Source organism: Balaenoptera ricei, chromosome 7 (genome assembly GCF_028023285.1).
Source record: "Balaenoptera ricei isolate mBalRic1 chromosome 7, mBalRic1.hap2, whole genome shotgun sequence".
NCBI classification, from domain to species: Eukaryota; Metazoa; Chordata; class Mammalia; order Artiodactyla; family Balaenopteridae; genus Balaenoptera; species Balaenoptera ricei.
The window spans coordinates 91,803,848-91,815,698 of NC_082645.1; the positions used below are offsets into that span (position 1 = coordinate 91,803,848).

At 40.8% G+C, this 11,851-nt stretch overlaps 2 protein-coding genes and 2 non-coding genes across 4 annotated transcripts in view; 3 read left to right on the forward strand and 1 right to left on the reverse strand.

The window, feature by feature from the left end:
• NDUFS1 (NADH:ubiquinone oxidoreductase core subunit S1) overlaps positions 1-6,936 on the reverse strand; it is a 37,158-nt gene extending 30,222 nt beyond the window's left edge. The window contains exons 1-4 of the mRNA XM_059928532.1: positions 6,808-6,936; positions 3,248-3,312; positions 2,630-2,721; positions 475-582 (exon numbers count right to left, since the gene is read on the reverse strand). Of these exons, the coding sequence (XP_059784515.1) occupies positions 475-582; positions 2,630-2,721; positions 3,248-3,308 (261 nt within the window). The 5' untranslated portion in view covers positions 3,309-3,312; positions 6,808-6,936. The remainder of the gene's footprint in view (positions 1-474; positions 583-2,629; positions 2,722-3,247; positions 3,313-6,807) is intronic.
• Positions 6,937-7,403: 467 nt separating this feature from the next.
• On the forward strand, positions 7,404-11,065 carry EEF1B2 (eukaryotic translation elongation factor 1 beta 2). Its single transcript, XM_059928537.1, has 6 exons — positions 7,404-7,549; positions 8,009-8,131; positions 9,740-9,866; positions 10,144-10,210; positions 10,631-10,756; positions 10,867-11,065. The coding sequence occupies exons 1-6, from the start codon at positions 7,470-7,472 to the stop codon at positions 11,019-11,021; spliced, it is 678 nt and encodes a 225-aa protein (XP_059784520.1). The 5' UTR covers positions 7,404-7,469; the 3' UTR covers positions 11,022-11,065.
• LOC132369389 (small nucleolar RNA SNORD51) lies at positions 9,983-10,061 on the forward strand. The gene has a single exon (XR_009504369.1). It is a non-coding gene; the product is annotated as a small nucleolar RNA SNORD51 (small nucleolar RNA).
• On the forward strand, positions 10,366-10,498 carry LOC132369391 (small nucleolar RNA SNORA41). Its single transcript, XR_009504371.1, has one exon. It is a non-coding gene; the product is annotated as a small nucleolar RNA SNORA41 (small nucleolar RNA).
• Positions 11,066-11,851: the final 786 nt, after the last annotated feature.

Below are 11,851 nucleotides of genomic sequence, written 5' to 3' on the forward strand. Positions count from 1 at the left end.
TTTTTAAGAGGCTCTGAAACAGAACATCAGATAACTGTGTTTTGATTAGCAGGCAGTGCTGAATTAAAATTGCACAAGCCAAAACGAAATTAAACTGAAAGTGAACCTCTTCACTGCAATCCTTTTCTCTAGTGCAAATGGCACAGCATAAGCACTTCTAATGTGCTGCTTGGCAGCTCCACATCCTAGCTGTGTGTCACACAGCCATTTGCAAATAGTGACTGCTCTAAAAAGACCCATTTAATTTCTAAATGTTACCATTATATGCCACTTGCATTTATATAAAGCACTTTCTTCAATGTGTTTCCAGTTTTGAAATGAAGAGAATCAATCACACAAAAAATAAATTTATAGATAGAAGTAAACAGAACCAGATTCTCCACTACAACAATATTGATTCTAAATAAAGTCTGCTGCAAGATTTAAAGTTTTCTACCTTCTACAGCATGGTGTGGAATTTTAGGTATCAAGTACCTTAGGAGCTTTCTCAATTTCAACAAGGCACATCCTGCAGTTTCCAGCAACAGACAACCTTTCATGATAACAGAATCGAGGGATCTGCATGCCAACCTTCTCACAAGCCTAGAAGACAAAGTAAAAAATGTTTGCACTAGCATAACCTGACCTCATCCTTGTCTTGTCTAAAACACAGTAAAAACAAACAAAAAACAATCAAAAAAACATGAGGCCATCCACTATCTTATTACTCTTACCTACAAATACCTGTAACTTGATCCTCAAAGAGATTTCCCTCCTTTTCTTTGCTCTTGATTCCAACCCCTGTCTGCTCTGAAGCTACCTCTTTAAAGATCCTCACCGTGCCTATACCTTACGTGGAAGAAACTGGATAAAGAAGCATATTCAGACTGTGCTAAAGGCTTGACTCCCCATTTCTACTCTGAACCATTGTCTACAAAGACTCCTCCTTCAAACTCTGTCCCAGTGGCTTCATACCTGGACTTCCTCATTGACTAGCCTTCCTCCTTTAGATTAGACTCCATTTTACACCACCCAGCTGACTACAATCTGGTTCTATCTTTGGCTCCAAATACCCCACCCAGGACTCTCACTCCCTTCCCAGTTCCCATTTGCTTAGTGAAGGATATTAGTTCCCTCTACCAATTATCCCTGCTCCTTCTCTGAGCCTACAAATGTACTCAAATTTCCTCTAGAATCAGTTCTTCCATCCTTAGCCCTCACTCTAAAGCAATCTCATCGACTTTCAATATTTTAACTACTTAGCAAAAATGTATGGAGTCTTCCTGTGTGCTAGATGCAGTGGGTCAACTGTCCCAGCCTTCACACTAGCTCATTTACACATGATTACATTCAAAACTTCATCTGTAGCCCTGATGGTCTGCAGCCCTGATAGTCCTCCACTTCTTTAGATGTAAGTAGGCATTCACATGTGTACACTCTATAGACAGTTAAAATTCAATCTATTTCTGTCCCCTACTATACATCCCCAAATAAGCTAACAAAGGCAGCAATCACAAAAACTCCTCTGCTCTTCATCATTCCTGAAGGCCTGTCTACCTACATCTCACTCTCCCTTGAATAGACCCTCTTGTTTTCATTCCATTGCCACTATTTTAGGCCTTTTCACTTCCTGCTCCACGAATGCAAGATATACTCTTTCCGTGTCTCATTCCAGTCTTATTATTCTGCAAACCACCATCCTCTACAGTCACTGTCATACTGCTTAGTAGCCACGAATATTCTTGATGGTCCAAACTATAAGCTCTTCAACATTGCATAGATTGTCTTTAATGACCAGACCTTCTCTACCAGAATCTGATTTCCTGTTATCTCGTCTTCTACACATACCTTATGTTCCATCAATACCAAACTACCTGAAGCTTCCTTGTCCACATATAAACACCTACTCATCCTTTAAAATCTTCTCAGAGATCACCTGAGATATTCCTGACATCTCTTTCTACCACCTCCTATACATGCCAAAATACTCTCCACTGTACATTGAACATAATTTTGTTATATATTTTTGTTTACATGTGTATGCCTGACAGTCTAGAAATTACTGTTAAAATGAATAAAGAGCATTTAGCTCTGCAATAATTTATGATGGAATGAAGCACCACTTCTCCATGACCAACTCTGTTAGTTCTGGAGGAATTTGGAGAAATTAAATATTTAGGGCATAAATTTGAGAACCTACTACCCTCCATTTATCTGCTTTGTAGGACACATTCCTAGAAATATTATTAAAAATAGAAAGGTTACATAAAAGTGAAATGCATCAAGCAGGCTCACAACAAAGGTTATCTTTTCCCCAAACTTACCTATATTAATCAATAATTTATTTTAGGTAACTTAAAACTTCTAAATGGGAATTTATTTGAAGGCAGAAGTGAAACAAAAGAACTGCCACAGTTCACTTAGAAAGTCAGAAACTGATAAATGATAGCTCACTCACTCTGAAACGCCAAGATTTCAAATCAAACTTATTTTCATATAATTTTACTATCTATATATAGTTCTTTAATGAGCATTTGTCAAGGAATCTTGAAAATTTTAGAAGTAAATGAACAGTATAAAGAAAATAAATTATTTTTGTTTTTTTAAATCAGAACACACACAAAAATAAAGAATTAAAATGAATGCCTACTTGGAGGATGGTAGTTCCTGGTTCCACCATGACAGACTGACCATCAACAAATACTTCAATCAAGTTGCTTGCTGCTGTGGCAGTTGCTCGAACTGACCATCAAAAATATTAAGGTGAAAACGAAATTAACAGAGTTCAAGTTATTACAGCAGAGGATAATGGATTAATTAACCTTCACATCTAAATTTTTTCCTCATTTTATACTATTCCCTTCTATTACTCTAGATGCAAACTTCTAAATTATTGACTTAGAGGAAAGCTTTTCCAGTCCTGAATACCAAACAGAATATGGCTGTCTACCTTTAACAGCAGTTTAAGTTGTAACTTTTAATACCACTGAAAATATGTTCCTAGGGAAGACCACTTCTCAAAAGCAGAATGACTGCTTTTTCCATTTTGGCACTGATGGGCAATTCCTACTACTTTCTATTCCATGATAATTTCTATAAAATGTTTAAAGTTGTATTTTGAAAATCATTCTATTCAACTTGGGTCACTGTTTCCATTTTTATTTAATGTATATTATTGGTCTTTCAAGAAACATTCCATAAACCTATGAATTTACAAAGACAGCAAGTCTAGTACCCACAAACGCAAATTCAAAAAAAAGACACTCACCACATCCTTTAGGAGACTTAGAAAGGCTCACTAAGGCCCTTCTTACAGGTATCCTTAACATATTGCTAAGAATAAAACAGAGAAGAGTTATATTATCATAGAAAAAACAATGCCAATCCCAAACTTTTTGGTAATATTTTATGGTTTTAAAGCACTTCATATATATACATTATTTCACTGAACATTTCACAAGTCCTGATATTTTTCCTGAAATTCTAGAGATGAGAATACTCCATCTCAGATAGATTAACTGACTTGTACATCATTAAGAAGCTAAGAAGGAGCAGCTAGCATATAAAGTTGAATCTTCTAATTCTATATAAAGGGCAGTTTTGTTGTTTTTAATTATAAACAAATGATCAAACTTAATATACTACTATATAGTAAAATAAATTTCAAGAATTAACAGTGAGCTTATCATTAATTGCCATGTAAAATAAAGCCTACCTTTCTGCCTTCATTTCCTGCTAAAATGCATTCTAACATTCTACGTTCTGAGCAGTTATCTACTAAATGCTTCTGAGATATTCTGAGCTGGCTCACAAGCCCAAGCCTTTAAAAACTCTGGAGTGCTATTTTCTGTGTCCAGGAGTACATTTATCTTACAGATTTGCAATTATCTGTTTATGTGCCTGTTCTACCCCCACTGTATTATGAACTTCTTTATCTTTCTATCTTCAGTACCTACCACCAAGGGTGCCACACAGTAAGCTCTAAAACAGTGGTTCTCTATAAGAGATAATTTTGCTTCCCAGGGAACATTTAGCAATGTCTGGACAAACTGTCTGTTGTCACGACTAGGGGAAAGCTATTGGCATCTAGTGGGTTGAGGTCAGCGTGCTACTAAAGATCCTACAAGGCTCAGGACAATCTCCCATAGTAAAGAATTATCTAAAGTGTCAACAGATCTGCAGTTGAGAAGCCCTCTCTAAAGGATTTGCTGAATTACTGAAATAAATGGAAGTGGATTATATAAATTAACACCAATTAAAGGTATACATAAGCAAACAGAGAGAAAAGTTATCTGATCTTTTAGAGTTTTTTGTCCATCCACTTGATCATATCGGCGAAGCACTGAACTTTCTGTCTACTCACTTGATTATATGGGCTAAGCATCTAATTTTTCATTTGGAACTCTTAAAAATACAACAAATTATGTGATCAGAATGTATCACATAAAGAATTTCAAAGTTTATATTAGAAAACAGTATATATACATAAGTTTTAAGCATAAGTTTCACAGAAATTTCATTAATTCAGACGTCAATAACTCAAACAATTCATTAATTCAGAATTTGTGATACTGAATCTGCAGACATCTGTCACCTACTAGTGAGTGACTTTTTGGTAAATCACAGTTTCTGTTTATCTATAAAAGAAAACAATACCTCTTAGGCTATGTGTTACTAGTAGGAGCTCAATAAATGTCAGTTATATCTGAATTCAATTTAGATGGGACTGGCCACTGAAAATCAGTTTTAAAGGGCTCTTCCTTTGCGCTCCTTCTCTTTACTACCAGCACACACTGTGTATGTGTGTATATATATATATATATATATATATCTTTATTATTCCACCTACTAAACTGAAAGCTAGTAATCAATTTCAGTATCTCTAGTCTGTAAGCTCCCTGACAAGGAATGGTGCACTTTGGTCATTTCCCTTTTCTGAAGACCTAGCACAGTGCCCCTAAGAAAATGAACCATCAAACAGAGTTGACCCTTAAACAATATGGGTTTCAACTGCACAGGTCCACTTACAGGTGAATTTTTTTCAATAGTAAATACTACAGTACTACAAGATGTGAGATTGGTTGAATCCTCAGATGCAGAACCATGGATATAGAAGGCCAACTATAAGTTATATACAGATTTTCGACTGCACAAAGGGTTGGAACCCTTAATCCTCTCATTGCTCAAGGGTCAACTGTAGTCTTACCACCAAGTTCCAGAATGAGTAGCATCTGTCCTATTAAAATCTATTCATATAAAGGTAAAACTGAATTTGCTAAAGACAGATCAAAATCAACAATATTTCACACAACAATGTAAAAACTTTAATATTACGTTTGTCTCCAATATAATATGAAAGTGGTGCCCACTTTAGCTAGGAAATCCACCAGGACTAGGCTGTCTGTTGAAAACCCAGCATCAAGTGGAAGACTGCATCGCCCCAACATAAGAAATACAGATTTGCAAAACTTTGATAAGCACTTTACACTTATTTGGCTACCATGTAAGAACAGAAATAATCATCCCTAAGATGGGAAAATGCTAATGAATAATCATTTCTAAAACTAGACTGGACACTTTTTGGTGCAGGGACAATACTACTCCACATTCTCCACCAGATATCCCACATCCATCCACTTCTCTCCCTCCAAGGTACTGTCCTATTCCAAGCCACCATCATCTCTTGCTTGGATTGTTACAGTAGCCCCCTAACAGGTCTCCTGGCTTCCACACTGCTCCCACAGCCTCTCCCATCTTCCCAGGGGCTGTGACCTCAGATGGAAATGCTCTTCCCTCAGATCTTTCTGGCCCCTCCTCATCCTTCAAATTTTGGCTTAAAAGGCATTTCTCAGGGAGATTTTCCTTGACCAGCCTAACTAAAATATCCTAACTACTCCCCAGTCACATCACTCATTTAATTCTTCCTTGTGGACTCACTTCTAGCTTATAATAGGCATTCAACAACTATCTGTTAAATGAATTCTATCTCTACTCTCTGGCCATCACTTCCACTTTCCTGGTATTAAAGAGTGCAGGTGCTCTGGCAGCCTTACAACACCCTGCTTAAAGATGCACACACAATTCAGTGGAAAAAAAGGACGTTCCGCAAAAAAACCAACTTGATGTTTATTCATCAGAAACAGTTCACGTTACATTTTCTATACCCTCAATTCGTGTTTGAGCAGAGCAGTGTCTGATCCACGTTTTTACAGTACATGTACATGCATTAGATTCCCAAAACTTTTAAACAACGTAGCTTTGTTATCTGCAGTGCGACCTTGGGCCAACTTTTTAAACGTCTTTTTTCTTCAGTTTCCCCACCAGTGAAAAGGATAAGAAGTATTAGCCAACGCAATCTATGGACAAAACCAAAAAACAAAAAAACAGAGGCATGGACAGTTGCTAAGGCAACAGCAGCCAAACAAAGATGCACTATACCAGGTATGTAGTAATTGGGGGGAAAAGGCTCAGTCTTTAGGCCTAAGTCCTTGACAGAGGTCCTCTCCCGGGAAACAAAACGGCCTCCTCTCCAGGAAGGGGACTGTCCCGCATTCCCCTGCAGAGGGAAGGTCACCCACAAGGCTGCACTCGGGCCAGCGCTCCCCAGGGCCTGATTTCCTCCTCCTCTCTGCTCCGTCAGACCAGAGACGCTGGCTAACAGTCCTCACCTGCCAGCTCTCGGGGGTTCCCGAGGAGGCGGGGTGGGAGGCGGCGCCCACTCAAGGACAAGAGGAGAAGGAGTCGGTTGGGCCAAAGAAAACAGTCTCGTCAATAAACAAACTCCGGGGACCAAGGCACCTCAGCCTTCTCACCCAAACACAACCTCACCTTCTCCCTGGAGCCGCCGAGGCTGCCCTGCAGAATTGTCTACACCCCGCCGACCCCTTCAGAGGCCAGGTTTCTTATTCAATATGGCGGCCTCGGGTATCTCAGTCAGCCGGGCCTGGAAGAACGGAAAGCCGGGAGGGACTAGAAACCCCAGTTCGACAATTTCTCGTTTAGATTGAGCTCGGCAACTTCCGTCAGCTTGACAGAAGGCGGGGCGGAGGGCGTAGCAGCCGGGAGGAAGCGGGGGCGGGATAAGGGGGCGGGCTCGGACCTCAGTTCCGCCGGAAGTAACCTGGCGCCCGAGGCCGAGCGTCTTCCGTCATTTCCGGCGCTTCAAGGGGCGGTTCCGGTAGTCTTCGCAAACCTTGGAGGTAGTAATTTAAGCAATGCCCATTTTAGTAATTGATTTGCAAACACAAAGAAAGCTCGGCAGATAATTTGTGGGCCATTAATTAAGAGCTCTTGATTTTTACGTTGAGAAATCTTAACGTACTTTACTTTTAACCTTTAACCTGCTGCTGGGGGCATCGGAGAGAAACGCCTCCGTGTCTATATAAGGCATTTCCGGCCTCATTGCGGGCCTTTTTCCCTCTTAGCGCTCGGCAGCGACCGTCTGCGCTCCTCATCCTCCGCTGCCGCCCAGTTCCCTGTCAGCCATCGCCATGGGTTTTGGAGACCTGAAAAGCCCCGCCGGCCTCCAGGTGCTCAACGACTACTTGGCGGACAAGAGCTACATCGAAGGGTGAGCTGACGGGCCGGGGTCGGGGCAGGGCCGGGAGCAGTGGTGCCACGTGGCGCGGCCTCGGCTGCGGCTGGAGGAAAGGAAGCCCGACCCCAGGGCTCTCCCGCGGGAGGGGACAAGGGTTAAAAATGTGCTTTGTTTCGGCTTACTTGACTCCACCAGGTGTTTCCGCGTCTTTGCTTAATTAACAAATGTAAACCTGTAGGTCCACGTTAGCGATTGCAATTTCTGAGGTCTGAGTGGCAGTTGTGTCTCAGGAGAGCTCGGAGAACCAAATAAATGATCCCTGATCCTAAGGAACTTATTTTTTACAGAAAACTAAAGCTGCTTAGGTAGCCCGGTAACAAGAGGGCGAATTGCCACTAATTAATTTGACGGTCGTAGCGTTTGTCGTTCGTTGGCTGGTGTTTGTGGTTTTTCTTTTAAAGGCGTGTGTAATTAGTTTTGCATCATTGGCAGGTATGTGCCGTCACAAGCAGATGTGGCAGTATTTGAAGCAGTCTCCGGCCCACCACCTGCCGACTTGTGTCATGCCCTACGTTGGTATAATCATATCAAATCTTACGAAAAGGAAAAGGCCAGGTAAAAGTATCTTTGTGTTTATCTGAAGAATAAAATGCTTTTTAAGCTTAAACTCAGGGTTTTCACGTGACAAGTTAGGGTTCAGGCTACTTTAGTTTTGTGGGGATATTGTAAATTAAATTTCTCTGTGACTTTAGAAGGCCAAGAGGCTGAAATCTTCCGTTTTTTCATGTAACAGGTAGAACATGACAATTTCGAAGAAAAAATTAGTCAATCTAAGAAATAGAAAATTTTATTCAAGCCACACTGAGGATTATAACCTGTGAAAAGCCCCTAAGAAACCTTTGAAAACTGTTCTGTGCATATAAGTGTTTTTTTTTTTTTTTAATTTATTTATTTGTGGCTGTGTTGGGGTCTTTGTTGCGGTGCGCTGGCTTGTCTTGTTGCGGAGCACAGTCTCTAGGTGCGCGGGCTTCAGTAGTTGTGGCTCACGGGCTCAGTAGTTGTGGCCCATGTGGCTTCAGTAGTTGTGGCACATGGACTTAGTTGCTCCGCGGCATGTGGGATCTTCCCAAACCAGGGCTCGAACCCGTGTCCCCTGCATTTACAGGCAGATTCTTAACCACTGCACCACCAGGGATGTCTCTGTCCATATAAGTTTTTGTTTTGTTTTGGGTTTTTGTGTTGTGTTTTGTTTTTTTTAACATCTTTATTGGAGTATAATTGCTTTACAATGGTGTGTTAGTTTCTGCTTTATAACAAAGTGAATCAGCTATACATATACATATATCCCCATATCTCTTCCCTCTTGCATCTCCCTCCCTTCCACCCTCCCTATTCCACCTCTCTAGGTGGTCACAAAGCACCGAGCTGATCTCCCTGTGCTATTCGAGCTGCTTCCCACTAGCTATCTGTTTTACATTTGGTAGTGTATATATGTTCATGCCACTCTCTCACTTCGCATATAAGTTTTTAAGACAAGGTTGCGCATTAAATAATGTATTATTGACAGTTAATACAATCCAGATCTACAGGTACAAAGTGAGTAGTGGGTCATGGGTCATCATGGCCCAAGATTCAGAAGGAATGTTATCTCCTCAGGAGGGCTGGTTAATGCAGATGCACAATACACAGTTTAGAGGAGGGAGGTGGCCCAAACAGGCAAAGAAAATTTTTATGTTTAAATTTTTCTTGTCTTGCCACAAAATATGAATTTTAGTTCATCAATGACAGCAATTTAGCTTTTCCCCACACTGGCCTGCCCGTGTGCCTGACCTTGACCTGGGGACCCACCTCTGGGTGAGGGGTGGCTCATTCTTTCAGTCCTTTGCCATTTTTCTGAAACTGCTGACAAGGATGGAAGTTTGGGCAGGTGGACTCCAGTTCACTGAGAATGGAACTGAGTGTACTTAATGAAATCTCAAACAGGAAAACTCATTCTGAGAGTAAATCTTTGTGCATATTGAATATAGCATTTCACATGCTACCGACGTTTGTTAGGTGAGGAGCTAAACATGTAAAAGCATTTACCTGGGAATGTTGAAGGGTAAATTCTTGGTGCAAAAGGGGTCTATTGAGAAGTTGTAATGAAAACAAGTTCTCATGTATTGTTTGAAAAGGGACATCATACCGACCTAATAGTAGCTAGCTGATTAAATTTTTTTCAAGCCTGCCAGGAGTGAAGAAAGCTTTGGGCAAGTATGGCCCTGCTAACGTGGAAGACACCACAGAAAGTGGAGCTACAGATAGTAAAGATGATGATGACATTGATCTCTTTGGATCTGATGATGAGGAGGTATGGCATAAGTTGACATTTGTGCGTATCATTGTGCTTAGGCACAGGCTCTGTAGCCAAAGTGCCTGGGTTTGAATCCTGGCTTCACTTTATTACCTGCCTTTTAAAAATTCTCACTGGCTACATGATGAATAAAATCAAAGCACCATCTTTCGGCTGAGCTCATGATGGATTTGCTTTTTTCTGATAAAGCTGGTCTGCTTTAAGCTGAGGACCCACCAGCCTTAAGCTGAGGAACAACCAGCTTTGTGAAGTATATTAAATTTTTTTTTCACAGGAAAGTGAAGAAGCCAAGAGGCTAAGAGAAGAACGCCTTGCACAGTATGAGTCAAAGAAAGCCAAAAGTAGGTCATTTTATAATTTGTGTTTAACTTAATTGTTTTCATAATAATGTGAATAATCTTTTTCAAAGACTGATTCCCAAAGTAATTTCCTTTCTTCCCCATTCCTTGAATATGTCAGTATTTCAAAACCTTCTGTTGAAGTGGAGCTTCAAAACTTCCACAGCTACTGGTCTGCAGCTGTTTTTATGGTAGCAGCTGTGGCATTCCTCTGTGGGAAAGAAACTGTTACATAACTAAACACCTCTTTCTCAGCAAAATAGAAAGTGGGCATATGTGTGACAAACACAAGGTGTATTTTCTATAGTTTTATGTGGCTAAGGAGATGATCCATATTTAGAAACAAATTAAGATTTGTTAAGTGTCTTGAAGTAGGGCAAAAATAATTATTTGAATAATGCTGTTTCTTGTACTCATTTTTAGAACCCACACTTGTTGCCAAGTCTTCCATCTTATTAGACGTGAAACCTTGGGATGATGAGACAGATATGGCAAAACTAGAGGAGTGCGTCAGAAGCGTTCAAGCAGACGGCTTAGTCTGGGGCTGTTGTGAGTTTAGTCTTTGCCTTTTGACACTGGCATCTGGAGTTTGCATAGTTTCAACCTTTGTCACTCAACAGGACTTTTCTAACTAAGATTTTTCTTGATGCTCTTTTCAGCTAAACTAGTTCCGGTGGGGTATGGAATTAAAAAACTTCAAATACAGTGTGTAGTTGAAGACGATAAAGTTGGAACGGATATGCTGGAGGAGCAGATCACTGCTTTTGACGAGTATGTGCAGTCTATGGACGTGGCTGCGTTCAACAAGATCTAAAATCCATCGTGGATCAGTGCTCTTAAATAAAAGCTTGAAAGACACCCTTGGCTCTTGACTTCTAAATAAGAGGATGGTATTTATTTATATTCCTTCCATTTTGAAGGAAGAAATTTAATGGATGGATAATTCATAAATAATATAAATTTGGGTCCGCATTGTCGTTCGACGTTTAGCCCAAAAAAGGAGGGAACTACCTGTTATAAATACTGTGACTATGCATAGATGTAGAGTAGACTTTATAAACAAATTAACAGAAGTGGACTCAGTACAACTTCTTTACCCATTAGTGATGTCCTCAGTGTGTGATGATACAACTTTTTTTTAAAAATCAATTTATTAATTTATTTATTGGCTGCGTTGGGTCTTTGTTGCTGCATGCAGGCTTGCTTTGGTTCCGTTGAGCGGGGGCTACTCTTCGTTGCGGTGCGCGGGTTTCTCGTTGCGGTGGCTTCTCTTGTTGCGGAGCACAGGCTCTAAGCATGCAGGCTTCAGTAGTTGTGGTTCACGGGCTCAGTAGCTGTGGCTTGTGGGCTGTAGAGCACAGGCTCAGTAGTTGTGGCGCACGGGCTTAGTTGCTCCGCGGCATGTGGGATCTTCCTGGACCAGGGCTCCAACCCGCGTCCCCTGCATTGGCAGGCGGATTCTTTTTTTTTTTTTTTTTTTAATTTTTATTTATTTATTTATGGCTGTGTTGGGTCTTCGTTTCTGTGTGTGGGCTTTCTCTAGTTGTGGCAAGTGGGAGCCACTCTTCATCACGGTGCGCGGGCCTCTCACTATCGCGGCCTCTCCTGTTGCGGAGCACAGGCTCCAGACGGCAGGCTCAGTAG

Bases quoted from the DNA above. Each gene is read 5' to 3' on its own strand.
- EEF1B2 (XM_059928537.1), top strand. From the start codon at position 7,470: ATGGGTTTTGGAGACCTGAAAAGCCCCGCCGGCCTCCAGGTGCTCAAC. The intron at 7,550-8,008 runs GTGAGCTGACGG...CATCATTGGCAG, and splicing joins GACAAGAGCTACATCGAAGG to GTATGTGCCGTCACAAGCAG. The intron at 8,132-9,739 runs GTAAAAGTATCT...ATTTTTTTCAAG, and splicing joins TACGAAAAGGAAAAGGCCAG to CCTGCCAGGAGTGAAGAAAG.